The 27,912-nt window shown below is 37.8% G+C and overlaps 1 protein-coding gene across 5 annotated transcripts; it reads right to left on the bottom strand.

The window, feature by feature from the left end:
• Nucleotides 1-135: 135 nt before the first annotated feature.
• On the bottom strand, nt 136-27,912 carry LOC144664477 (uncharacterized). 5 transcript variants are annotated; one of them, XM_078525631.1, is made up of 7 exons: nt 11,261-11,629; nt 6,870-6,984; nt 6,444-6,560; nt 3,071-3,252; nt 2,320-2,650; nt 1,409-1,468; nt 136-648 (listed from the first exon to the last, which is right to left on the bottom strand). In XM_078525631.1, exons 1-6 carry the CDS (start codon nt 11,621-11,623, stop codon nt 1,425-1,427), a joined length of 1,152 nt encoding a protein of 383 aa, XP_078381757.1. In that variant the 5' UTR covers nt 11,624-11,629; the 3' UTR covers nt 136-648; nt 1,409-1,424. The 5 variants fall into 5 exon arrangements, with proteins under 5 accessions (XP_078381757.1, XP_078381756.1, XP_078381754.1 ...); XM_078525630.1 differs by lacking the exon at nt 11,261-11,629 and adding an exon at nt 8,179-8,569; XM_078525628.1 differs by lacking the exons at nt 136-648; nt 1,409-1,468; nt 2,320-2,650; ... (1 more) ...; nt 6,444-6,560; nt 11,261-11,629 and adding exons at nt 16,761-16,817; nt 17,757-18,084; nt 20,819-20,994; ... (1 more) ...; nt 25,167-25,281; nt 27,437-27,912.

The raw sequence follows: 27,912 nt of genomic DNA, 5'->3' as shown, positions 1-27,912 counted from the left end.
GATCAGCAAATAATTTCTCCCTTGAACATCAAAACAACTTAGTTTGTAAGTATCATGTGGAATATTTTGCTTTTTAGTGAAGAACTGGAAATAACCAGGCAATGCATAAGCTCATAAACTTCGTTCTCATTTTTATTTATCTACACAAGGTAACTTATTTATTTAGTTTACAAAATTCTTGCAGAATGACAGGGTTTTCCCTATATATATTATATCATTACATTTTTAGAGTTTAACTGAACTATATTTCCTACATCTGTTTAAGACCTTTAATATTTTTATTGTTAAATTAGTGGATTTGTCCTACATAATTGTATTTGTCCATGCTTGGTTTTTGACTAGCAGAAATTTCAAATTGCTCTCCGACAACTCTGGGAAACGAGCTATCTTTTTTTTCTCAGTGCCTTAATTAGCTATAAACAAACATGTGCCTTTTTAAAAAAAATGGCTATAAACACACAAAAATTAAATACAATTTCGAAAGTGAGTCTAAATGTCATCTATATACAATTAAACAGGGAGCGGAACTCCGTTTTACAGGCCCCGACACACATGTTAAAATTAAATTTGCCATGGTTTAAATAATAAATTTTTAACTGCTGTATAAGGCGCTTATTTTAATTATCCTTGAGGCCAGTCAAGAAGAACCTGTGGAAAAAAAAAAATCCACAAATTACAGGAATGTACAAAGTTCGTAAACCAAAAAGTACACTATCCATCTAAACACTACGCTTATAATAACATGCTTTTGAAAGTGCTGTGTTTTGATAACAAAAAATCTCTCCCAAAATGTAAGGATTTGAGTGGAAAAAGGCAAGACTTGCCCTTCACTAAATTATGAGCTCCAGCCCTCCCAACGGTTTCAGAGAACAAGGAAACATGGCCATGAAATAATTGTGACCAAGGGAACAAAAAAAATAAAGCTGAGAACATGGGAACAAAAGCTGTGTTTCTGATATTTTAGGGAACAGGGATAACAAAAATCGACAAAACACTTTTAGGGAACAAGGGAACATGAAACTTCCCCCCTCCCCCTTGGAGGAGTTCAATTATATAGAATACCGAGAACAAATACAGCTATAGGCTGGATAAAGGTCTTCAGCCCAGGGCCTCCAGATTACCAGGCCTGCACCATTAAACTGACTCGCCAATACCATCAAAGGAATAACGAGGCTTGTGAAACAGGTTTCAGAAAAATGAGAAAATCTGCAGTCTGAGAAACGGTGTAAAAATATTATACTTGCGTTTAAAATCGTGAAGCGACTTTAAGAGTAATTCCTCCAACCGGCCTCATCACCCCCCCCCCCCCCCCCCCACCCCCACCTAAGGGTTTTGTTTGGGCTCATTAAGGCAAAGACTCTTCTATTTCCGCCTTTCTGACCAGTCAATAAGCATCTTATCTACTCACCTGGTGTTACCAATGCTTAGCGAATATACACCAGTAAGACATCTGCGATACCAACATTCTCTACAAAAAACAAACGAAGGATCACCACCTTTGAGTAATATGTAGTGAACATCCTCATCAAATGGTTAATTTGTTTGCGTTCCTTCGGCTAGGCTTTAATGATGTAGCTAGTCGAGGCGAATTTATCACTGTTTTCTTCAGTTTAGTTAACAAAATGGAAAATAATTCTGATATATTTTCCTTGTATAATTCGCAGTGTTAAATCGTGCATTAAAGGTACAATAAGCACGCAGTTCAAGCCAACTGCATAGGACGGAATTTTCAAACGAATAGAAGATTTCCTTTTTCCCTGGATGGAAGGCTTGACATTGCAGATTTTCCCCCAACCAGGTTACCTAAGTGGATAGGGGTGCCATACCAAAGTAAAGTGGTATACCCGAGACCTGAAACTCTTCACTGGGTTTTACCTCGGTGTAAGAACCTGTGAACTTTTTCTTTGTTTAGGAGCTATTGTAAGTTTTCTTGTTCTGTATTGTTACAAGGTTCTTTGCTATCTTCGTCGTTCTTTGTTTTACGTCGTGAGTGAGTTTACAGGTTCTAACATCGAGTAGAAGGAACCCTTATAATTGAAAGCTTTTTACGAATAAAGCCTGGTTTTCACTAGCGACGCAAGCACAAGCGCAAGCACAAGAAAAGTAAAAAAGTTGAACCCTTAAGCTTGTGCTTGCCGCAAGCACAAGCACAAGCATCCAGATGCAATGCGCTTCTTGTACTTTTGCTTGCGTCGAAGCCGTTTTCACGGTGAAATAAGACCTGTTATCCTTGCGCTTGAGCTTGCGTCTCTAGTGAAAACCAGGCTTAAAGGTTGCAACCGAAAGGGAATTTTTTGCATGCTTAGTTCAGTTTCTTACCATAGACGTTCCAGTTAGTGTGGGTTGCACGTTTACTGTACATGACAGTTGTTTTAGGAAGGCGCTTCTCGTAGTTGCAATAAATGTTGGTTACCAGAAGCCATCCTGCATCAGCCGAGCAGCCTCCGTGGTTTCTGATTATGTAGAAAGATCTGCCGCAACATATCGCTTGAATATTGAAGCTGAGCATCGGTTCAGACAATACGTCAATCCAGGGTGAGTGAGTTAGGCGATCTTTGGAAAACCAGTTCCCGCTGTTGGAGTTTGTAGCGTTGAACACGATGGAAAGAATTTCAGATTGGGAATCAGTTTTGTATAATGCCACTCGCGCCTAAAACAAATTAAAGAGAGTAAATTTGTCAGTCTTCTCTTAAGAGCAAGCTCGGCTGGTTTACACCTACAAAAATGACAAACGTTCTGATCGTTATACCTATGTCTAAGATTGAACGCAAGTATTGTCCACTAAATACTTCATATAAGACTGGGTTATTTTCCATTTTCATATCCTTCATATGATGGGATTTTGTGTGTTTTGATGAACAATCAATGAGAACACTTCGTGATATTTATAATAGAGAGCGTGTATCTCATTAGTGGTCTCGCCTGGACATATCTTACGCACGCAAACTCCGACTCCGATTCGGACTCTTTCGTCAGTGTAAACCAACCATTAATTTACATAAGAACAGCAACAACAACAACCAACTACAAAGTGATGAGACCAGAGGAAATACTTTGGAGTCAGACCTACCTCCTTAGGGTTAGCAGTTTGCCAGTTCTGTACCAAGCGGTTCTTGTAATGTGCTTTGAATGATGAGTTGGTATTCAGTGCTTCGGTTTTGTTTTCGTTTAGCGAATCTGATGACGACCACAGTTGATAGATGTAAACGTTGCTCGGGGCTCCAGATACCACTTTGAACACCATGGTCCAACCTATTCACAAAGATTGTTGTTGCTTAAAAATTTTAATTATATTTCAAAGAAATCCATTTTTCCCCGATGTAATCAATGTAATAGAATTCGTTGTTATTGAGCAAAAACCAATCAATCAATCAAAGACGTTTCCGTTTGAAAACGGATCCTTCTTTCTCCGTTTTCAAAAAAAGTTGCGTCCACACAAAAAACGCTCAAATGGAGCGAAACGATTCGAAAACACTAATGCTGCTGACGGAACATGCGCATTACAATGATCCGACACGATCCTACAACAACTGGCGTCTTAATAAATAATAAAGATGGTAAATTTCAAGCTCGGTGATAAATAGTGAAGAAATTATTCTACATGACACGAGCGTGGGACAAAGAAAAAATCTGAGTCCCCGACGGGAATCGAACCTATGGCCCGGCAGAATACCGGTTGGGCGCTCTAACCAACTGAGCTACGAGAGACTCGTTGTGAGCTTAGGCCATTTACTAGGTTGATATGTGACACGCGTCCTGCATACTGCTAGGATCAGCAATGTCGAAATCATCAAATGTGTTATAAATAATAAAGATAGTAAATTTCAAGCTCGGTGATAAATAGTGAAGAAATTATTAAACATGACACGAGCGTGGGACAAAGAAAAAAGCTGAGTCCCCGATGGGAATCGAACCTATGGCCTCCCAGATACCAGTTGGGCGCTCTAACCAACTGAGCTACGAGAGACTCGTTGTGAGCTGGGCCATTTTACTAGGTTAATATGTGACACGCGTCCTGCATACTGCTAGGATCAGCAATGTCGAATTCATCAAGTTTTGTAGTAAATAATAAAGATGGTAAATTTTAAGCTCGGTAATAAATAATAAAGATGAGATGTTCTACATGACACGAGCATGGGACAAAGAAAAAATTCTGAGTCCCCGACGGGAATCGAACCCATGGCCTCCCAGATACCGGTTGGGCGCTCTAACCAACTGAGCTACGAGAGACTCGTTGTGAGCTGGGCCATTTACTAGGTTGTTATGTGACACGCGTCCTGCATACTGCTAGGATCAGCAATGTCGAAATCATCAAATGTGTAGTAAATAATTGGCGTCTTCTTTGTCAAAAATGTCCTGTTTACGCCGTCTACACGAGAACAAGAAAAAGGCGTTTTCAAACAATTGAACTCTGGAGAGCGTTTTCGAAATGTTGCATTTTCGGGCACTGTTTTCACGGGATATGTGTGAAGGTCAATCCACAAAGAAAACGAACACGCGAGGACGGGGCCTTGAAGCGATGGATCTTGAAAATGGTGCACGTGCATTGTAAAGAAAAGGGTGCTTCTAGCTAGCCGTTTTGGTTCTAGTTGACTGGCCAACGATCCTTTTTTACCATGCACGCTGCAACAACATATAACATTTTAACTAAAGAAACAAAAAGTACTAAAACAATTAAAAATTTTACAGTGAAACGAACTCAACCGGGGCCACCCAACGTTTTTTAGCCAATCACAAGACAAGTTTTAAACAAAAGAATTGGAGTTCCTTGGTCAGGGGACCAATCACAGTGAAAGGCAATTTTAACTCTTCGCTTGACTGAATACGATGCGAAGGCACGCTAAAATGTTGTTTTTACGGCAAAAATATAATTTTGTTCATTTCGTTTACGGCTGTTTACGGTTAAGGCGAAAGTCTGCCGGTAATTTAGAACACTGGACGGAATCAACGTAAATAAGTTTACCGAATGACGGCCGGGAATTTTGAAGACTGAACGGACTCAACGAAAATTGCACGGCCTGCGCCTGGAATGAAGACAAAAAGGGACTCGACACAAATTTATTTACCGGCTGAAACTGTGAAGACGAAACGGCTTTTCCTCAAACCAGTATATATATTTGCCGAAGCGAATCAACACCGGTCCACAAAGAGATAAACTCAGTGTATTACATCAGTGATATATATACAGTGATATAGTGATAAAAAGAACATTGTACCAAATGAACAAATTACAACGGCGAACATTTCAAACCATAAATATTCATCGCCGGATAAAACTCAACAAAACGTGCAGAAACGTGACAGGTTCACGCATACTTGTTAGCGGCTGTAATTTGGTAAATTTATTTTTACGTTGAGCCCGTTTCGTGTTCAAAAATGTCGGCCGCAAATTCGAGGAAAACTGACATAAGCTTTCGTCTTCGACATTCCCGGCCGTGTTTTGGAAAATGTGTGTCATATTGTAAGTTTTATAGCCGTCATGCTTCGCTAAATTTTATATTTACGTTGCGTCCGTTCAGTCTTCAAAACTCCCGGCCGTAATATTCGATAAATTATCCAAGCTTTCGTCTTCGACATGCCAAGCCGTATTTCGGAAAATATTGAGCTGGCCGTGAATCGGCCGGTAAATTTATTTCGCTACGTTCATCACTTCGTTCAGTCTTTCGAAGTCTTCAAAATTGCTCGCCGTAATTCGATGATACGCTGAATCCTTTGAGTCTTCAAAAATATTCGCGGCCGTAATTCGGTAAACGTATTTACGTTGATTCCGTCCAGTGTTTCAAATTACTGGCAGACTTTCGCCTTAACCTTAAACGAAATGAACAAAATTATATTTTTGCCGTAAAAACAACACTTTAGCGTGCCTTCGCATCGTATTCAGTCAAGCGAAGAGTTAAAATTTCCCTTCACTGTGATTGGTCCCCTGACCAAGGAACTCCAATTCTTTTGTTTTAAACTCGTCTTGTGATTGGCTAAAAAACGTTGGGTGGCCCCGGTTGAGTTCGTTTCACTGTAAAAGACTTACTAGGAGTGAACTTAGTACAGTTTAGGATAATATTTTATGTCTAGAAATAATGTAATTTTTTTGTAATTTCTTACTTTTTAAACATTGTAAATTAAGAAAGAAACAACGTTTTAAGGATTCCTTAACAAAGTTATTGTATTGTACTGATTCGGCACAGAGAGCTTAAATTCGCTTTTATTTTAACAAGGCAAGGGTTTTTAAAAAAGAGACGATGAAAATGCCATTTTTTTGGACTTATTTGTCATCCTTGGAGCCCCGGAGCCCTATTTATTTTCAGACTGGAGCTTGAAGTGCTAAATAGCTTTGGGCCAAAAACAAGAAAACTTTCATGGCGCGCATAACGGTAAGGCTCCTTAGGAAATAACTTGAATTTTCAAGTCAAGAAATTTATTATTCAGCTGGTTTCCTTATTATTTACCTCCACCCCAGCTGGACTGGTCACAGTAGACGTCAATCACTTCCGCCTGGCTTTGGATTTGGTAGATACCATTCTTGGTGTATCCAGCGTTTAACAGCTCAGCGCAGCTCTTGTACCCTAAAAACCGCGAAAAGTTAGCGTGTTTGTATTACAGAAGTACTTAAACTGAGAAACTTCATGGATGATCACTTGATTGAATTTTATTTTCATAGGCTGGCGGGTCGAGGGACGAGGTTTTGACTGACATTTTAGCCTATAAAATAGAACTGATTAAACAAGGGAAAAAGATTTGATCAGTATGCAATATCAAATTATTTTATGTACATTAGCTAGTAATTGTTAACGCAGCATTCTAACTATTTAAAATTAAAAAAAGTCCTTCATTTTCCAGTTTTCCCAAGTTGTTCACAAGTCCCTCATACTTACTCTTATCACATCGTTTTCCTCGGAAACTTGCTACGCATGCGCATTTGAAGTCGTACTTCCCATTAACTGGATAACACGTCCCTCCGTTCTTGCATGGATGGAGCTCGCAGGGGGCCTGGAGAGAGGAAGTCAGTTTAGATATGTGGTGAAAAAGTGTTGGGTCAGAGGAAGAAATTAATTTTCGACGTTTTTTTTTTCACTTTTTTCAGCATCAAATGTTTGAACAAAAAGAAAACACGTTCCCCTAAAATTCATTTAGTCAATGCACATTACTTGCGCGAAGCAGATATTACAAGTTTACTGTAAAAAAAATGTTTGAATTCCTATTTGAAATTCTTCTTTAGCCTATTCAGCTCGCTTATCCATAAAATGTGTCCGCTGTCTGAGGGTTGCACCAAGGTGAGTTTCACGTATGCAATTTCTGCTATCTCACGAGTGTCGTGTCTTGATTGACCAATGTCAGTCAAACATAAAACGTAGGCGGAAGGCATATCATAAAGAAACTGTGTCAGCCGTAAGTTAACGATCGACAGAAAGCAAGTACATATACGGGGCATGGAAAACTTCAGTTGCCTGATAATTGCAGGTTACAGTTTTTTTACGTTAAACTGAAACATGGTTTTCAATTTGTGTCTTTTATGTCCAACACACTGAAAATATTGTCAAACATTTTTCTTGAAAAGGAGGCATAAATTATGCATCCTCATACAGCTATTCATCCCCCCCCCCCCACATTTATAATGTCAGCAGGATGTGTATACTGTGAAAGAAGAACTTTGTTTCAATTCCTGAAAATCAACTTTTCAGCATAATATTATTTATTTTTTTATAGCGCGCCCGCAAAACACTTGAAGGAACTTTTCATCAAAGTTTTATATCATTTTTCCAGCACGACCCATTTGTAGTGGGCAGAAATTAGAACTTGTTAAACTTTGTATTAAAGATGAAATATTTTAAAAACCATATTTCAACATGGTTAAATCATCAGGCCTCGATATGAATAGAAACTGATTAACGACAAATATTTAATAAAATATGATAAAAATATTAGAAATTAAACTAAATATGTCTGCTTTTTTCTTTTGCCTGTATTCGTAGAAGACTATTTTAGTAGTTTATATTTTCACTATAATTCCAAATTTAAAGTAAATATTGCCATTGGAAAAATAAAATTATATGATGATCGATAATAATAATAGTAATAAAGGGCATCGCACTTTTTTTTAATTCGAAAGAGGCTAAAAATGCGAGTAATATTAAGTAACAGACTTAAAACACGTGAATCTTGTCTTGCTTCCTATTCACTTACCGTGAAGCTGTAGTGATGAAAATCCAAGCTTGCATTGAACAATTCCGAGGAATTAAATTTGTCGTTATCTAAGAGATGGCAAATATATTTACCATTTTTATCAGGGACTGGTTTGAAATTCAACGATCGGCATTGAGAAGACTCGGTGCACGCTGTAATGCAATCCTGCTCACCAGAAACTGCGCGAGATTCGACCGGTGTTGAATTGAGCTTGTGATGTGGAAATGGGAAAAAATTGGCGTAAACGAGAATTCCATCAGCAACATCGATAGAATTTTTAAAGCTTGTGGAATTTACTTTTTTAAACGCCAAGAAGAAAACGAACAAGGACATCAAATGTGCGTGATGGGGAAAAAACGTCATGTTGAATCGAAGTTATCCCCTCACGTACCAAAACCGCAATATAAACGAGTTTCAACGAATATTTGTTGCCTAGTCTATAATTATGCCTTTGAGGTAAGAGGATAATTAATTACCAAGGAAACTAACGTCAATCTGTCCTTAAATGGCATATTTTGAGTTATAAGTCAATAATTTTAGTCGAAAGTGCGACAAGTAAGTTATTGACTTAAGGACAGGACCAGTGCAGGTGCTTAAATTGATACTACATTATTAATTTGTTTTCTCTTCGTTACAGGTATGCCTTACGATTTATAAAGGGGATATCTTAACACGGAATATTTCAGTTGCAAGTCATACACATATTAAGAACAAATGATTAAGATAAACTACAGATTTGCTAGTGGGTCTGGTAATAGTCTCATGATAAAAAACGACGAAGATTGTTTAATTTTAATGTTTTTATTATATTGCAATATAGACACAACTTTTCGTTAATTTTAATAATGGTAAGTAAAGGAAAACAGGATGGCAATATAAAAAGACAACGCGGTTATTAACTATTAAAAATGAGTCGGTAAAATATAGGAAGCTGGCCAATGGCAAAAATAGTCTTGAATTCTATCATTTCTACCGCTAGCCTGCGAACAGGCATAGTGCGGTATTCTGCTATTAAGCTCTCTTGACGTTTTCTCTACTGTGCTTATATATACAGAAATTTCATCACTGACAATGCAGTACTCCCTTGTAGTTTTATGTTATATTAATTTACATACTTTTCCATAAAAGTGCCAGTTCATGAGCATTTATGGTACCTTTTTCAAATGTATCCCGCAGATAGCCGCACCCTCGCCATTCTAACCATTTGGAATAATAGCAATCTTCACGTTAATTCTCCAATTTTCCCCTAGCTGTTTATCTTCACTTATCTCTTATACTTACTCTCATCACATCGTTTTCCACGAAACTTGCCACGCATGCGCATTTGAGTCGTACTTCCCATTAACTGATAACAGGTCCCTCCGTTCTTCATGGGTGGAGCTCACAGGGGGCCTGGAGAAAGAAGTCAATTTAGATATATGGGAACGAAGTGTTGGGTCAGGAAAGAAATTATTTTAATTTAAAAAAAATCGGGTTTTTTTTTTCACTTTTTAGCATCAAATGTTTGAACAATTTTGAGATTAAAAAGAAATCACTTTCCCTTAAAATCATTATCAATACATACCAAAGCAAATATTACAAGTTAATTTACTACAAAAATGTTTGAATTCCTTTTTAAATTCCTTTTATCTATCGCTCCCTCCTCCATAAAAGTGACCGCTGTCTAGTCACAGTGATCAGCAATTCCTACCACGATGTCGGTCTTGATGACCGAGTCAATCAAGACACACACTCGTGAGATACGTGCGTGAACTCAACTCGTGCAACCTAGACACAGCGTCACATTTTAGGAGAAGAAAAAGTAGGCTTTAAACAGGAATGCACGAACAATGAATTCGCAAGCTGATTTGTTGTACAGTAGAGCCAATATTTGCTTCGCGCATTGATAAATATTTTTAAGGAGAGAAGTGATTTCTTTTTTATCTCAAAATTGTTCAAACATTTGATGCCTAAAAAGTGAAAAAAAAATCGGTTTTTTTTTCACTTTTTTAGCATCAAATGTTTGAACAATTTTGAGATTAAAAAGAAATCACTTTCCCTTAAAATCCATTTAGTCAATGTACATTACTTGCGCGAAGCAAATATTACAAGTTAATTTACTGTACAAAAATGTTTGAATTCCTTTTTAGAATTCCTGTTTAGTCTATTCGGCTCCCTCCTCCATAAAATGTGACCGCTGTCTTAGGGTTGCACGAAGTTGAGTTCCACGTATGCAATTTCTGCTATCTCACGAGTGTCGTGTCTTGATTGACCGATGTCAATCAAACATAAAACGTAGGCGGAAGGCATATCATAAAGAAACTGTGTCAGGCGTAAGTAAACGATCGACAGAAAGCAAGTACAGGGCATGGAAAAATTCCGTTGCCTGATAATTTCAGGTTACAGTTTCTACTACATTAAACTGAAACATTGTTGTCAATTTGTGTCTTTTATGTCCAACACGCTGAAAATATTTTTCTTGAAAAGGCGGCATAAATTATGCATCGTTATACAGCTAATATCTGCATGAGCCCTATTCGTGCATATGCATGTATAATGTAGACAGCAACTGTATACTGTGAAAGAGGAACTTTGTTTCAATTCCTGATAATATTATATATTTTATTTATAGCGCGCCTGTTAAACACTTGAAGGAACTTTTCATCAAAGTTTTATAATATTTTTACAGCACGACCCATTTGTAGTGGGCAGAAATTAGGACTTGTTAAACTTTGTATTAAAGGTGAAATATTTTAAAAACTCTTTTTCAACACGGTTAAATCATCAGGCCTCGATATAGATAGAAACTGATTAACTACAAATGTTTAATAAAATATAATAAAAATATTATAGAAATTAAACTAAAAATGCCTGCTTTTCTCTTTTGGCTGTATTCGTAGAAGACCATTTTAGAAGTTTATCTTTCCACTATAATTCCAAATTTAAAGTAAATATTGCCATTGGAAAAATAATATTATATGATGATCGATAATAATAAAGGGCATCGCACATTTTTTTTTATTCGAGAGAGGCTAAAAATGCGAGTAATATTAAGTAACAGACTTAAAACACGTAAATCTTGGCTTGCTACTTATTCACTTACCGTAAAACTGTAGTGATGAAAATCCAGACTTGCATTGAACAATTCCGAGGAATTAAATTTGTCGGTATCCAAGAGATGGCAAATAAATTTACCATTTTCATCAGGGACTGGTTTGAAATTCAACGATCGGCATCGAGAAGACTCGGTGCACGCTGCAATGCAATCCTGCTCACCAGAAACTGCGCGAGATTCGACCGGTGTTGAATTGAGTTTGCGATGTGGAAATGGGAAAAAGTTGGCGTAAACGAGTATCCCATCAGCAACATCGATAGAATCTTTAAAGCTTGTGGAACTTATATTTTTAAACGCCAAGAAGAAAACGAACAAGGACAAGAATTGTGCGTGATGGGGAAAAAACGTCATGTTGGACTTTTCCCCTCACGTACCAAAACCACAATATAAACGAGTTTAAACGAAACATTTGTTGCCTAGTCTATAATTATGCCTTTGAGGTAAGAGGATAATTAATTACCAAGGAAACTTACGTCAATCTGTCCTTAAATGACATATTTTGAGTTATAAGTCAATAACTTTCGACGAAAGTGCGACAAGTAAGTTATTGACTTAAGGACAGGACCAGTGCAGGTGCTTAAATTGATTATTAATTTGTTTTCTTTTCGTTACAGGTATGCCTTACGATTTATAAAAGGGATATCTTAACACGGAATATTTCAGTTGCAAGTCATACAAATATTAAGGACAAATGATTAAGATAAACTGCAGATTTACTAGTAGGTCTGGTAATAGTCACATGGTAAAAAACGACGAAAATTGTTTATCTTTAATGTCTTTATTTTATTGCAATATAGACACAACTGTTCGATAATTTTAATAATGGATTATTGTCAAGTCATAAGTAAAGGAAAACAGGATGGCAATATCAAAAGACAACACGGTTATTAACTATTAAAAAGGGTGGGTAAAATATAGGAAGCTGGCCAATGGCAAAAATACGTCTTGAATTCTATCAATTCTATGCACTAGCCTGCGAACAGCCATAGTGGGGTTTACCTAAAGGCGAAAAAAAAAATAGACGAACGAACTCTGGCGCGATTTAATTCAACACGGAAAAAAGAAAAAGTAGGCAAACGAAATAAACAAATGAACGCAAAGCTGATCGAGGTTGTGGAAAAAAGCTTAGTTTTCATTAATTTGACTTAATAACAAAAGGATATTCTGCACAAAATTCAAAAGCTCAAAGCATTGCAAAGCATTAAAACTTTCAATTAATAAATTCATGTCGCTTTCAGTATATAGACAGCCGCAGGAAAATTTTGTGGTGACTGTGTTTGTAGCTGGGGGGTATGACAAGCACTTAATGACTGGCCCTAAGGAAAACTGCGAGTCTTGTGTCCTCTCCGGCGACCCTCACGATCAATGTTCCCTAGCCGCCCTTGACTTTGCCTTGGGAGCTATTGAGGTTATCGGTAAAACCATCCAAAACTCACCATTTTACTTTAGGCCAGTCATTGAAAGGGCTTTGGCACGCAATTTTAGGCAGTTTCGGCACTACATGACCAACTGGTCATAGAATTAACTGGAATATCACAATAACGTCTTCAAACTTTAGAAGAACTCAAGAGAAACACAGAAAGGCCAAAAAACGGCATGGATGGGCAACATTGCAGAAGATTAAAGCAGATTGCGTTCAGGTAAACTTGAAGAACGTCGGCCCGACTTTTTTTCAAGTTTATCTCAATTTGTATGAAAGTGTCATTTACAATGCTCAAAAATCATCCTTGTTTGTTATGTGGCCTTGATTTTGCCAATAAACGACTCATGCTCTTCCAATTTAAAGTTTTGAGCTCTTTAATAGATTTACCTAAAATACCGTGACCTAACCCCTTTACGTGCTTACTAGTACAAGGTCAAACTGGTGAAGGTTTAGAAAACGCCGAGAAACAGTGTCGGAAATGATTGCTACGAGGATATGAAAAGCGAGTGTTAGAGAGCCGTTGTTCACCATGGCCATGGCGACTCATCAAGGTGTAAAGGTGTCATGAAACTTCTGAGAAGGCAGGCGATGAAGACAAAGAGAAAAAAAACGCTACTCAGATGCAGCGAGAAAAAACACTTGAGGGTCCACGGGTGTCGATAATTCCACAGGCAGAATAATATTTTCTTTACATATAGACCGGATAGCTACAGGATGTTTACTTGTTACAAGGCTCAAATGCTCAGACGCGGTGGAATCTGGAACGGGTGGTTTAATTGGGCAGACACCGCCAGACGTCGTAAATTTCCTTGTTATTATCCGGTGTTTCGTTTTCACACGGCATAATACGAACGCAAGCACGAGCGCAAGCACAGGGAGAGGGGAAAAATTGATCAATACATAGAGGATAATACATGGTTGCGCGGAGATATGAAATTTATCTTTGAGTGTTCAAATCGATAGCTCACGAGTGAGATATCGGATTTGAACACGAGAAGATAAATTTCATATCTCCAAGCAACCATGTATTATTCTTTTTATTATATAAACCTACTAATTACGATGTTTTTTTGACGATTTTCCGAAGATATCCGACCATTTTCCGAAGATTTCCGAAAATTTTCAAAATGTTGTCCGAAGGTTGTACGAATGATTCCGAACATTTTCCGAAAATTTCCGAAGTTTTCCGAAGATTGCCGAAGATTGCCGAGGAAGATCCGAAGATGTTTCGACTTAAGATCGATTTACTTTGGTCCATTGAGCATTGAAACATGGCAAACTCTGCAAGCTGATTGGTCAAAATGATATCACACATGTGTGGATATCATTTTTATCCACACATGTGTGATACCATTTTTCTCGATTTGCTACCACTCGCTAAAACTCTGCAGTTTATATACAATTCAATACAATTTTATTGTCCATACGTGGGACGAAGTCTCCCTCAATGTCCGAGCCAGAGGCCGAGGTCGATTTTTGCGCTTGTGTGAAAGTGAAAACCAGGCTTATTATCATGACTACATGTGGGCGGGGAGGGGGGCTGGGGGGTGATCTGAATCTCTCGCTTCCCGTAACTATTACTTATGATTCCCGCCCCTTTTCTTAGTGGAAATGTTGCGAATTTTTCTCAATTACTCCCGAATCCCGCCACCTTGGGGAACCCGCTTCCCGCCCTCTCTTATGCTGGATTTTCACTGACGCGTAAATTTTTTAATTACGTGCGTTCACGTGCGTAAAAAAAATTTAGAGACAATGTATGAACGACTTTCGTAAACGTGTACGCAAGTCGTTCATACATTGTTTCTACATATTTTTTTTACGCACGTAAACGCGCGTAATTAAAAAATTACACGTCCGTGGAAATCAACCTTTATATAGGCTCGCAACCGTACGATTTCCGTCCCCTATTCCCTGGAGCTCCCGCCCCCTGCCCCTCTGCACATAGATAATTGTTACGTTTTATTTGTAACATTCCTTTATTCAGAGCAAAACAATGCAAATGGAGCATTATAAATACAAACAAAATAACTGTGCGTATTTATGTTCGTGGTGCAGATTTCAACCACCCGTTCTGTATAGGATACACATACACTTCGGAACAGAGACAACTGTATTAAAATTATATAAGCTTTTATACCATGCCATAGAAAATACAGCCAATCAGAATACAGGAAAGCCGTTGTATATTCGACGGTATTCAACCCAACCTTCCCATCATGCGCTGCGATTGTATTTTTGACGAAATTTAGTAAGCGTATTTTCTATGGCATGGTATAAAATAGTTACACAACACTTTCTCGTTGTATACTATGGAATATCCCACTTGTCACTTGTATTTTCTTGGTATACACACTCGCCTAAAGGCTCGTGTGTATACCGAGAAAATACAAGTGACTCGTGGGATATTCCATAGTATACCACTCGAAAGCGTTGCATAACTAGTATATATACAACTGTATCATTAGTTATATGCATTAAAACAAATGTATAACAACTCCAAAACCTACATTCTATATTTAATATTCCATATTTCTACATCAAGTTCTACAGAAAAAGAAGTAATTTTTTATGATTTTTGTTTCTATTTTCCAGCAGTCAGGTACGATACTAGAAAATGAGACCTTTCGTCGCTTCTGAATACTTGCGAACCAGACTGTTTTTAGCTAAATGTTTAAGCTCACGTGACTGTACAGGAAACTAACTCCTGGCTAAAAGAAATTTATTCTGCAACCGCTGAACAGTTAAAGCGAGTCCAGTTTTGGATTATCGAAGCTTTGTCAAAACATTACTCAGTTCCCTTCCTGACTGAGTTAGTTGTCCACAGTTAAAACTGAAGCAAGTCCAGTTTTGGTCTGTCAAATCTCTGTCGAAATATTTCCCATTTTTTCCCCTACTACAGTTTCTAAGTATCTACAGTAAAGCAATCAGGCCAAACCAAGGCCTGTAGGGCTGAGAAAAAGCATTTTCGGGAGCCTTCCCCCCCCCCCTCCCCCTTAAAAGTCTGGACCCGCCACTTTAAGTGGCGAAGAAAATTGAGGAACAATTTCAAACCTTCTTAAAGTCAAACCTCCGAGAAAAAGTGCCACACTTTCCACACAGTAAATAAAAGCACTTTGTTTAAACTAGCTTAACTAGTTAAACGTTAGGCTTCGGGCAGTATAGTCCTTGTGCAGAATGAACGCGAAAATAGTGTATTTATAGAATAAATATTACTCCGACAGTCTAGCTAAACTAAGAAATGCATGTAAAAGACAAAAATGTACAGAAGAATTTAAGCATCGTGGTTTCTTGAGTTTGTAAAAGGAAGAAGTCGTGGAATTTCATGGTTAATACTACCCAAAGATGACTCAAACAAATCTTGAATGAATCGTTGGCATCTGTGTAAAAAGAGCATAGTATTTGAAGAAGAAAGCTTTTATTTAAATAGGGTTGCTCCATCAGCTTTAACAATAAAAACTGCTATCAATAGAGGCCCTAGTAAAAAGTAAAAAACTAAAAAACTAAAGTTAAAAAAAATAAAGAGCCTTACAGTGTACCTAAAATGGAAGTTAAAAAGATTAAAATATATAAGAGTATTTAAGCTAAAATTATGTTACATTTGTATAAAATCGAAAGATTTAAAAATTACAACGAATGTATTTGTCAAGAAACATCGGAAAAAGGGCACTACGTGTTCCTTTCTTAATAATACCTGTAGTTTAAAGATGATTTCCAGTCCGTACTGCGCAGACTCAGGGTTTGTTTTCATTTTTGTTTTGAATTCGTTGAAACGTTACCCTTCGGTGATAGCGTACATGAAGTTTTTTTAGTTCACCATTACGGATCGTTTCGTTCAAGAATTCACGATCAGCTAAAACGTCCGTTTGAAATACCGTCGAGCTTCTTTTACTCGTTATTATTGTTTTGCAAGGATATCTGGCGTTAAAAATGAAGAAAAAGGTAAGTTTTGTCCCGGAATTTTTATTTTTGCTAGTAAACATTCTTCTGTTTGTGAGACTCACAAACATTGCAGGCGAAGATTGCGCAGTACGGACTGGAAATCATCTTTAATCTCTAAGTTCTCACCTTTACTAAGCTGTTAACGAATGTATACCGCGAAAACATCTGCTACGCCAACATTACCTATGATCAAAGTAAAGACAAAATAACCGATTTAAACGATTATCACGAAAGTGATTCTGTGAATCGGAAACATTTAAAATATATAAAATACACCAGTTTGCATAAAAAACGAAGGACAGACTGAACTTTCTATTTAGACCCTATCCCCATAATGGCGGCCGTTACTTTTTGTCCGGCGGGCAGAAAAAAAAAATGCAAAAAAAAAATTAACTTCTCATGCATATAACCACCCGTGAATCGCCGTATAAAGTTTCAAGGTCATATTCCTATCATAGGAAATGATATACACAGATATATCAGCTAAAACATGAAAACAAGGCTAGGTATAGATTATATCTAAATCTCTTAAATCTAAATGAGTCACAGCCTTTAGCCATAACCACCGAACCATTTCCGAGTAACACATTTATTATTATTTTTTTGTTATTTTTAATAAAGTTTCACCATAAAGGTTCTATTCGACTGGAGATATCTCATTTTTGCATAAGGCCTAAGAAGGCTACTTGAATAAATCGAATAAAGTTTTTATCCCTTGAACTTTTTTCCGTTTGCCCAAACAATTCGCTAATACCGTAAAAATGAAAAAAAAAAAACCAAGTTCTTAAAAAATTGTGTTTTCGGTCTCTCGAACCCGACCAGACTTTATTAGTCAGTCTCCATCCAAATTTATTATATAGAACTAAACGTGGGAAACAAACACCTAATTGCAATAATGTTGTCATAGAATAGAAAAAAAGACAAATCGAAATTAATTGGGCATTACAAAGACAAGTTTGAAATTCGCCCGAAGAAACGGCCTCAAAACGCCTAAAAAATTTGTCAGTTAACTGAATATGGTGCCAGCTATAATGATTCCTGTTTAAAGGGGCGTCATGGATATAAAACTTAGCATTTATCTCAAAGCCTATCATTAGTGTTTTTCGTGCTCAGTTCTCTTACCAGTCACGGCCATTGGAGTGTAAGTTGTAGGTTTACTGTACAAAAGAACCACCGGAGGGTGGATTGTCTCCCAGGAACAGATATAAAGCGTGGTCACCACAAGCCATCCGGCATCAACATCGCAGCCGCCGTGACTTCTCATTATGTAGAACTGTCTCTTGTAGCTATATCCTTGAATAGAGAAGTAGAGGCGTGGTTCGGTGTCCAAGTCAGTCCAGGGCGAGTAAATCAGCCGATCGTAGGAAAACCAGTTTTCGTTGTCGGAATCAGTAGCGTTAAAAACAATGGAAAGCACTTCAGCTTTATCTGAGTACAATACCACTCGCGCCTGAAAATAAAGACAGTACGTTAGCTAGACAACTCTATTTACCGGATAAAACACTATCAAATGGATAGCGTTGTATTGTTAACACTTATCCACTGGATAGCAATTTATCTAGTGGGTAGCTAGGACTTTCCATAAGTTCCTCGAAATGTTTCAAAAAGTTGCTCGAAATTTCTGAAAAAGGTGCCTGAAAGATGCTCCAAAAAGTTGCTTTTGATTAAAAAAGGTTGCTCGAAAGTTGCCAAAAAAATTCCAAAACGCTGCTTTTATCAAGACAATTTCTTCAAATATATGCTAATTTCAAATCTGTAAGCAGTTCCATGCACTTTTACTGCAACAGAAGTATTTATAACACGAACTATACGAACTACAGAAGTATTTATAACATTTTAAGGCAAAAATTTGTTGAATTACAAGGATTTCTTTCAATGAGAAAAATCGCGAAGATTTCGTTGACGTCATCATGACTAATTTTGTAATGTTTGAATGCGAAATGCGTCGAAAGTCGAAAAGTCTTCGGATGTTCCTCGAAAATCTTCGGCAAATTGCGTTATTCTACGAAAATGTTCGTATGGCCTTCGGAAAACACTCGGACAATTTCGGAGATCTTCGGTCCGGAGAAATTGCTTATAATGCAACAAGTTGTTTGAAAGGGAAAAAGTTGCTTTAAGAAGAAAAGTTGTTCGAAATATAAAAGTAGTTGCCAAAAAGTTGCCGATCGACTTGTGGAAAGCCCTATGGGTATCACTATCTGCTATTTTGAACAACTAGGTCCTGGAAAAACTAGTTGAGACAATTGACCGTCACATACTTTTCGTAAATGTCTTGGCTTAAAAGCGTGTAAAAATATTTCATCCCCTCTCCCCCTACATAATGTTGTCAGTTGGGGTTTGCAGTTGACCACGCTTTGTTTTCACTGAAACGACAACACCGACAACATTAACAGTACTGAAATGGGGGATGTGAGGGGGGGGGGGGTGTTTGAAGTTTGACATAGTGTCCCAACAGTTTTGTCTAAGGCCCTGTCCACATTTCCTGGATAAATTTGAAAACGGAGAAATTTGAAAACGCCGTATAAAATGTTAGGGTTCATCACACGCAGAGTTACAACGCACGCACAGAACCAATTAAACCTATTGGCTGCGGTCACATCTAGACTGCTAACTATAGTTAGGACGGCGTTAACTATAGTTAGCTATTTCGGAAATGTGACCGCTTCTCTGTTCGCCCTAACTATAGTTAGAAAATTTACGCCTCGCTGATCCAAAACAATACAGACTTACTATAGTTATACCCAAGCAAGGTTCATGGGTTAGTCAATCAGAATGCGAATCAGAATGCGACAATTCTTTTCGCACGTGCGAGATGAACAGAAATATGCAAAACAAAGCGTCAAGGGAAGGCAAACAAGAACAACAACATGCCAAGAAATTACGTATCATCAATGTTAAGCAAAAAATAAGCTTGAATTCTTCGGTTTCTAGCATCCCTACTTCATTTTATTTTCTTCAACGCCAAAATGCCGTGCAAAAATTGAAAAAATAGAGGATCAATTGGACACAAATTAACAACAAGGGCTGTCATGAACTAATTTAAATACCAAATTATTCACAACCTAATCATAACTAACTATAGTTGACTGCATTAGTGTGACCGCAAAGACGACAAAAAGCACTAACTATTTTTTTTTATAGTTAGGTATGACGCCACGTAACTTGAGACTAACTATAGTTAAACTTTAGTTACGTCGTAGTTTTGACAGAGAAACATGACTATTTGACGTCAGCGTTTTCAAAAAGTCCCGGTTTCGCCTGTTTTCGCCGTCCACACTACACCACCTAGCGCGCGTTTTCAAATTTACCCACTTTGGAGAGCGTTTTTTAAAAGTACCGTTTTCAGAGATCGAAAACGCCGTTTCAGTTTGGACCAAGAGAGGATAAGTCTTGTTTGGACGGTTGACATATCCGAGTAAAGCAAGATACGTTTTCAAATTTACCCGGATCAGTGTAGACAGGGCCTAACATTGTACCTTTCTATAGGTGTTTGCCTATTTCATTGTGAAAGAATGTCTGAATACAGTAAACATTTTTTTTTCATATATGTTCTTACACTCTCCAGAGTGGATAAGTTCATAAACGGCCGGGTAGCTATCTTCTTTTACTTACTCTCAAGTTAACAGCGTAAACGTATACATTTGTAATCGCTGACTTCACAACACATGTGACTGAAAATGACATAATTTGGGTGTCACGTGAAAGAGTATATAGCATTTTGCTGCATCACATTTTTATATTGAGAATAATACATGGTTGTGCGAAATAAATTTCATATCTCCAAGCAACTATGTATTATTTTGTTTATTTTACAAATCACAAATAACGAGGGTTTTTATAAATTTTCAGGGGATCTCTGACCATTTCCCGAATATTTACGATGATTTTTAAAATGTTGTCCGAAGTTTATACGAATGTTTCCGAACATTTTCCAAACTTTTCCGAAAATTTCCGAATTTTACCGAAGATTTTCGAGGAAGATCCTAAGATGTTTCGACTTAATACCGATAAACGTTGGCTCATTCATCATCGAAACATGGCAAACTTCTCAGCACGTGATTGGTGATATCAAACACACGTAAAAAATATCGTAATTTTTGCACACGTCGTGGTACTGTTTTTCTTGGTGGTCAAAATCCCAATAAACAACCGCAGATTATATTATAAAGACATTATATGTCTACCTCCGTAAGATTAGCACTTTGCCAGTTTTGTACCAAACGGTTCTTGTAATGTTCTTTCAGTGACGAATTCACATTCAGCGCTTCTCTGTTGTTTTCGTTCAAAGAATCTGCCGACGTCCAGAGTTGATAAATGTCCGCCGAGACACCAGACACCAACTTGAACACCATGGTCCAGCCTGAAACAAGAGCGGACGACAAAACTAATCATAATTCGCTCACACACGATTACCCGCGCTCTACACCGCACCGCCTACACAAATTTGTTTTGAGATTTAATTGGTTCACTGGATTGTCTGTGTCCTTTATGATTGGCCAAAGTGATAACTTTGGTTAAACGGCACTCAATCGAAATTCTATAATGTAAGAAGAGAAAATAAATTCCGATGATCTTTCAACTATCGAATCTTTCTTCTGCATTCAAATTTATGACATTTCATATATTCACTTCCATACAATGTTTTATGTATGCATGATGACGTAAACTCTAATTATTAAATTTGTTTATTTTAAAAGTACACTGGTCTACACCAGTCGCGTAGGAGGGGGGGTTCGAGGGGTTCGAACGAACCCCCTTTGGAGGTCAATAATTGAGGACTGAAAACACAAACTGTTAGCAAATAGTGGGGGAATGGAAAACAAACTTTGAGTGTTGCAGCTTTTAAATTACCGTGCAAGAAAACGCTAAAAGTAACGGGAAAGTATGATATTGTTAGGAGAATAGGCTCTCCTCACTGGCTCTCAAGTATGATATGCCTGTCGATCTGGACGAAATTGTCAATCTATTTCAAGGCCCCCACCCGAGGATGATGCAGTTGTCAAGTTTTCTTTACGAATATTCCTGTAGTGAATTAGTAAGTATGTGGCCTCAATATGTAGTCAAAATAATCTCATCGTTGAAAAATATTTCCTTAACAGGCGTTCGGGATTTGATAAATTGGGTATCAATAGACGAAAGGCAGGGAATAATTACAATTTCGGGGGACCCAGGTGATACGTGTATTTAGTGCATATTGACGCTGCTTTTAGTACATTGACGGTGGAGCCGGGGGGTGGGGGGCTTAAGCTTTTACCCTGAGATGCCTTTGCAGCATACGTCAAGCTTTTGTAAAACGTTTAGTGTACTAAGCCAGTATGTATGTATGAATGTGTCAATTCATCAAAACGCCGGAAATATTGTTGTTATGACTAAAAATACCTGTTATTTAACACTCCATCAAGTTTGAAATATTCACGTGCACAATGCTCAAAATGGCATTTCAGGGCCTCTAGATTTTATAATATTCTGGGGGGACATGTCCCGAGACCCCCCAAGAGGCTCGCGCCTTCGGCGCTCGTATTTTATAACCCAATAATAAATATTCCTGTCAATACGAACACCCTTCCAAAAACCTCAGCTACGCGCCTGTACACTGTTCTATGAATAGCAAATCAGTAAACACTCTTTTTTCCCTTATTTCTGGTAATTTGTTTCAACTCCCGATAACTCGAACCATTTTCAATTTCCCTTGAAGGTTCGAGTTATTGGGAGTCAACTGTACATCTTCTTAATGTATATACCTCAGATATGTCCAGGATTGAACGCTAATGAGATGCACGTTCCTCATGACAGGCATCCCAAAGTGTCCTTATTAATAAAAATTCACCAAAACACACCAAATTTTTTGTCAAATATGAAGTAATATGGAAATGTCAAATAACACAGTCAAACATGAAGTACTCATTAAACAATACCTGCGTTCAATCCTGGACATAAGTGATATACCTGATTGAAGAAACGTTTCAACCCAAATGCTTACTGGAAATCGGAAAAGATTACCTCCGTCTGTGGCAGAATAAATATTTTGATACGTCAGGTTGCATACGCCACGCTCTTAAGGCACCAAAAGAAGAAATTATCTTAAATATCAATAAATGGAATATTACCAAGCTCGTCAATACTGTCCTAGTATCGTTCATGGTTTATGCTTTCCACAGGATCAACATTTCTTCAATTAGGTGTATTCAATAACTGAAATTGACATTTACCTCCATCTCTGCTGGTCTGGTCACAATATACAGGAAACATCTCAGACGTGGTGTTTTTGATCATGTAAACCCCGCTCTTGTCATATCCAGCACTGAGCAATTCTGCGCAACTTTGATAGGCGGCTGCCATAAAATTAAATGCTACAAAGTTACAGAAATGCTACAACGTACATAGAAAAATTGTATCGTTCTTACACTGTATGCTACTCGGTGCCATACAAACACATTTTATTCTACCAACAATTAAGCTTAAAAATATTGAAGATCCGATACCAGGATTCATTGTAAGAAGATAAAAAGCGTGCTCTGGTACATCCTCTTCCCCAGGGCCACGCGTATTTTTTAAAATGACATGACGTAGTGGTCCTGGTAACGGTAAAAAATATGATTTTTTTGATTGGCTGATAAAAACTGCATGCGTAATTAGGTAAAAAACGAAACGCTTCTACGCAATTTTAGTTATACTTCCGGTCATCGAAACAATTGAAGATGAAGCGGGCAAGTTTGAAAATGTTACCGGAAAACGACCGAATAACACTGGGAGTTTGTTGGAATAACGTATTCACGAAGCAGACCTTTGTTTATGAACGAATGACAAATACATCACTTGTAAGGTGTGACTCGGTTGTACTTTTTATTGCATTAAAAATATTGCAAACATTTGCACCATCAACTTTAATAGCTTATACAAGATATACACACTAAATGAAGTTCATGAATTACATGAAGATTTTGAAATTCAATGTGATATTTCTTACCGCTGCTTAATAGAATGATACCTCGTCGATCAGCGGCTTTTTTAGTTCTGAATTTTCTGCAATACCTAGCTCCGCATGGCCATAAATACATTTCACAGTATCATCAACCGTCGGAATGTTATCGGCTGATGATATCCTCGACTCCATGTTTAAACACTATAACAGCGCGACTATAACTCCAATTCCTCTGGATTCTAACTTTGCCTTCAGATAATATTGCGTGTAGAGACGACACAACAAGAACACATCTATCAGCCATGCAATTCAATGTGTTCCAAACGAATCGAATTGTGTAAGTTATCAACGACTTGAATTGCCAAAACCAGCGGGCAAAACACAAGGACAGTCGTTCTACTTAACGACTACAGCAGGCAGGGCGGCTTCCTGTTCCATTTCTTGTTTCTTGATGTCCTCCGACAGTTGTAGCAAGGATTGCTGTACAGCTCTTTCGAACGCCAAACTCAAATCTCCTATCTTCTTTCAAAATTCGTTTTCTTCTCGTGTTAATAGTCAGCCCCAGCCTTCCCCTTTCTTTTACTGAGCAGACGTAGACGAACATTTATGCAGTAGGCATGCGCTACCGGATGTCGTGGATTTTACGACATCCGGTAGTCAGTGTTACCAGAGCCCTTCGTTTCGCCGACCACGTGACCAAAAGAAACGGAGGCTCTGGGAACGAGAATGGCTCTGGTACTGAATGTTTTTAAAATTATTAACTTTCGACAGCCAGACTGCTGTCTTCGACGGATAAAAATGGCTATTCATTGGATCAGCCCAACTGAAGAACATCCCAACCAGTTCTTCAGGTGAAGGTGTTGGAGGGTTCGAATATTTCTTTCTTATGATATCAGCTGTGACTTTTGGTGGGTAGCCATTAGATTGTAACGCGATCAATTTCACGGGCTTTTCCAGATTCCGAGTTTGGTAGTTTTAGAGCTCTATGCAAAAGTGTCGCTGCAGTGCTGATTTTGTGCTCTCTGTCATGATGTAAGCGAAAGTCAAAATATCTATCCGTGTAATAATTTTAAAAACATTTTACCAAACAATTAAGCTGTAGCTATTATAGCAAAATGTATTCTGTGTACAATAATGACTAAACCTTTGCTTAGTAAACACCAGGCTAGAATGAACTGCAGGAATCAAATAAACGACGGGTTCACCAGCTAGGCCAAGTTTGAAAAACGCCTGGGGAGTTTTGATCATAACAATACAGTACGAGTATTCTCGTCTTTTATAGACGGCCTTAATAGGTAAAATGGGAATTGGAATTTGGGCAAATTTTTCACTGGGAAAGTGAGATTTAGGTCACGGGGACTGGAAATCACAAAAAATAAACAATATATAAAAACTGGGACTGAGATTTGGAAAATTGGGAAAACAATTTGCTGGGAAATGGGATTTTATACCCCTTCCCCCCATTGAGGACCCTTTTTATAGGAATTACTGGGCCATGTCTTGCAAAACTCATGAAAATGTATATCGGTGCAGAACCGTTATCGACATAGTTTATTTTCCCTGCGTTATGTTCCCCAACGAAAATGGTTCTCGAAGTGGAATATACTTACACACATTACAACGTTTTCCTTCTAACCCTAGCTGACATGCGCATTTGAAGTCGTACTGCCCGTTAGCTGGATGACAGGTCCCTCCGTTTAAGCATGGATTGTGCTCGCAGGGGGCCTAGGGAGAGGAAATGAATTTGCACTTCAGCCGGGATTACCGGCGGGCATAATTTATGTTATGTGACAATTTTTATGTAACAAATATATTTGATCGTGTAGATGATACAACACTGAATTATTTGTCAACAGTTCAAAGTTACCTGCAGCAGTAATGATCTTGGACAGTTGATATACGCACAGTTCACCGCGGTCAAACGTCTCAGGCAGTTTTTTTTTTTTTCATTTCGCCATTTTTTGTTCAAATTGAAGTGTTATTACGAGCAAGGATAGATAAAAATAGTTGCCGAGTGAAAGTTTAATCCCATTCCCTCAGGTAAACCAGTGTTTTTACTTTTTAAATGTTTCGCATCCGAACCAAAGGTGCTTTGACAAATGGCGCCGACAAGTCCGCATATCGCTATTTTCAAACACGTAGAACTTTTTTAGTAAAGCTCCAAAAAACTTAGTAAACCCTTAGGATACCGGTTATGTATCGAACTTTGAACTGTGAAAATTAAAGCCCTATCTTTTCAGGGTTTTTTTTCTTATTTTTTTTGCATATTTCTGTCGTTTGACCGCGGTGGATACGCACAGACGTGCACAATGCTCAGTGGGAAATTAGGAGACTGGGGACCACATACGCTGTCAAAAAATTTGTCTATACGATCAGTTTTTCTTCTGTGACAGCTTTTATCTGTCACATAAAAGCTATCACGCCAGCTTCGCAGCAAATATTTTTGTCACATAAAAGTTGGCCAATTTTTCTCGTCTACACACAAAAAAAAAATGTCACATGAAGATTGCTCGTGTAAACTGGCCTAATAGTTCCTATCTCGCGTGTTTATGTTAAATGTCAATGGCATTAACACAACATTATAGTATTCTTTTCTAAAACCTTTTGAAATTAAGCCTGCGGCAAGTCTTCGTTTCACTTCATTTATTATTTAGCACTGGAGAAGAAAGAAGATAGTTCTAGCTCTCTACTTTTAAACTTTTTCATTTCCCAGTTGAAGCAATAATAATTAAAAAAATCTCATACTGTTAGGTTAGAAACGCTAACTACTGACCCAAACAGCTTCATCTGATGTGGACTGCGATGTTCTTTGAAATAAACTAACAAATTCCGCAAGCTAATGGTAACCTATTAAAAATTTAAATTATATATGAATTGTCGTCGATTTAAGAGCTAAATAGAGCAATTTTTAATTGAGTGTCGTAAAACCAAAACCAAAGTAATTACTCTGGCCAATCACAAAGGTCACAGACAATCCAGTGAACCAATCAAAATTTTAAGCAAATACATGTAACTGGCACGAAGCGCGGGAAAACGTGCGCGAGAGAGTCACGATTGGTTTTGGTTTTACTCCTGATTGGCTGAGAAAGTGGCGCGAAATTTTTAAGCCAATCACTAAGAGTAGTAATGCAAAACCAAAGCAAACGCAATTTACTTTCGACACTCAAGCGAAAACCGCTCTATAGCCAATGCAAATCAATCATTGATCTGCGTCAGCGAAGTGTGCCATTACGCAGCTAAGTGGCAATAAGCGCTTGAGCAAAACACGAAGCCACGAGTCTCCACAGGTCTAGTAAATAAGTTGAACTTTAACCTTGTCCAAACGGAGTCGCAAAAAAAAACTGAGTTATGAATCGAAGTCTAAATAAACATGAAAGCAATTTTTTTTAATTCTCAGGGTTCCATAGGGGTTTTAAGGACGCAAAGCCGCCTCCAGGTCTTCGGGGGCCTTTAAATAAGACATTGGGTCCCCGAGCTCCGTGTTGAAATCCGCTCTCTCAATTCTATTAGTGCCGGACACTTTAAGATTTTGCACCCTTTCAAAAAAAAAAAAAAATTGGATTTACAGTTTTAACCCCGTTTTTAAGATTTTCCACAGTTTTTCAAAAGATTCTTCATTTTCGCGCTATAATAATTAAGTCATACTCACTTTGTTTATTATTGGGTTCATATCTAACTTTTCTTGCAATGTTTAAAAAACACACACACACACATACAAGCTATTATTGTTGAGCGTTGTCCATAATTTAAACATGTTTCTTGGCTAAACTTCTATGACATTATTTAGTTCTATGACATTATTTACTTCTATGACATTATTTCTATGACATTATTTAGTTTTTAAACTAAAAATTGCAATAAACTGTCAGCGTGGACTTACCGTCAAGCTGTAATGATGAAATTCCACGCTTCCACTGAATAACTCCGGAAAAACAAATTTATCCGCGTCCAATAGATGACAGAGAAACTTTCCGTTTGCTTCAGCAACTGCTTTAAAATTTACAGATCTGCACCACGTAGCGTTAACACACGCAAAAATACACCTTTTCTCATCTTCAACTTCTTTAGATTCAATCGGTGCAGAGCTTAGTTGGTGGCGAAGAAAAGGCATGGGGTTGCCAAACATGAACGTCCCGCCAGTTGTATCGAAAGAATCTTTGAAGTTTGAGGCTCTGACAACATTGAATATGTAAAGTAGTGTAATAATTAAAACGAAGGTGAATTTCGAGTTTGCCATGGCGAATGACATCAACTTAGCATTCAATTTGTGTCTCCCTCGCATTTTGAATATTAGCAATGTTTAGCTAGGTACCAATTTGAGACCTAGAATTTGCTAGAATCAATATTACGCCAGGG

This window comes from Oculina patagonica, chromosome 8 (genome assembly GCF_052425735.1).
Source record: "Oculina patagonica isolate OP01 chromosome 8, crgOcupat, whole genome shotgun sequence".
Classification (NCBI taxonomy): Eukaryota; Metazoa; Cnidaria; class Anthozoa; order Scleractinia; family Oculinidae; genus Oculina; species Oculina patagonica.
Note: the sequence above shows the minus strand (reverse complement) of the source record. Positions and strands in the feature narration are given on the sequence as shown.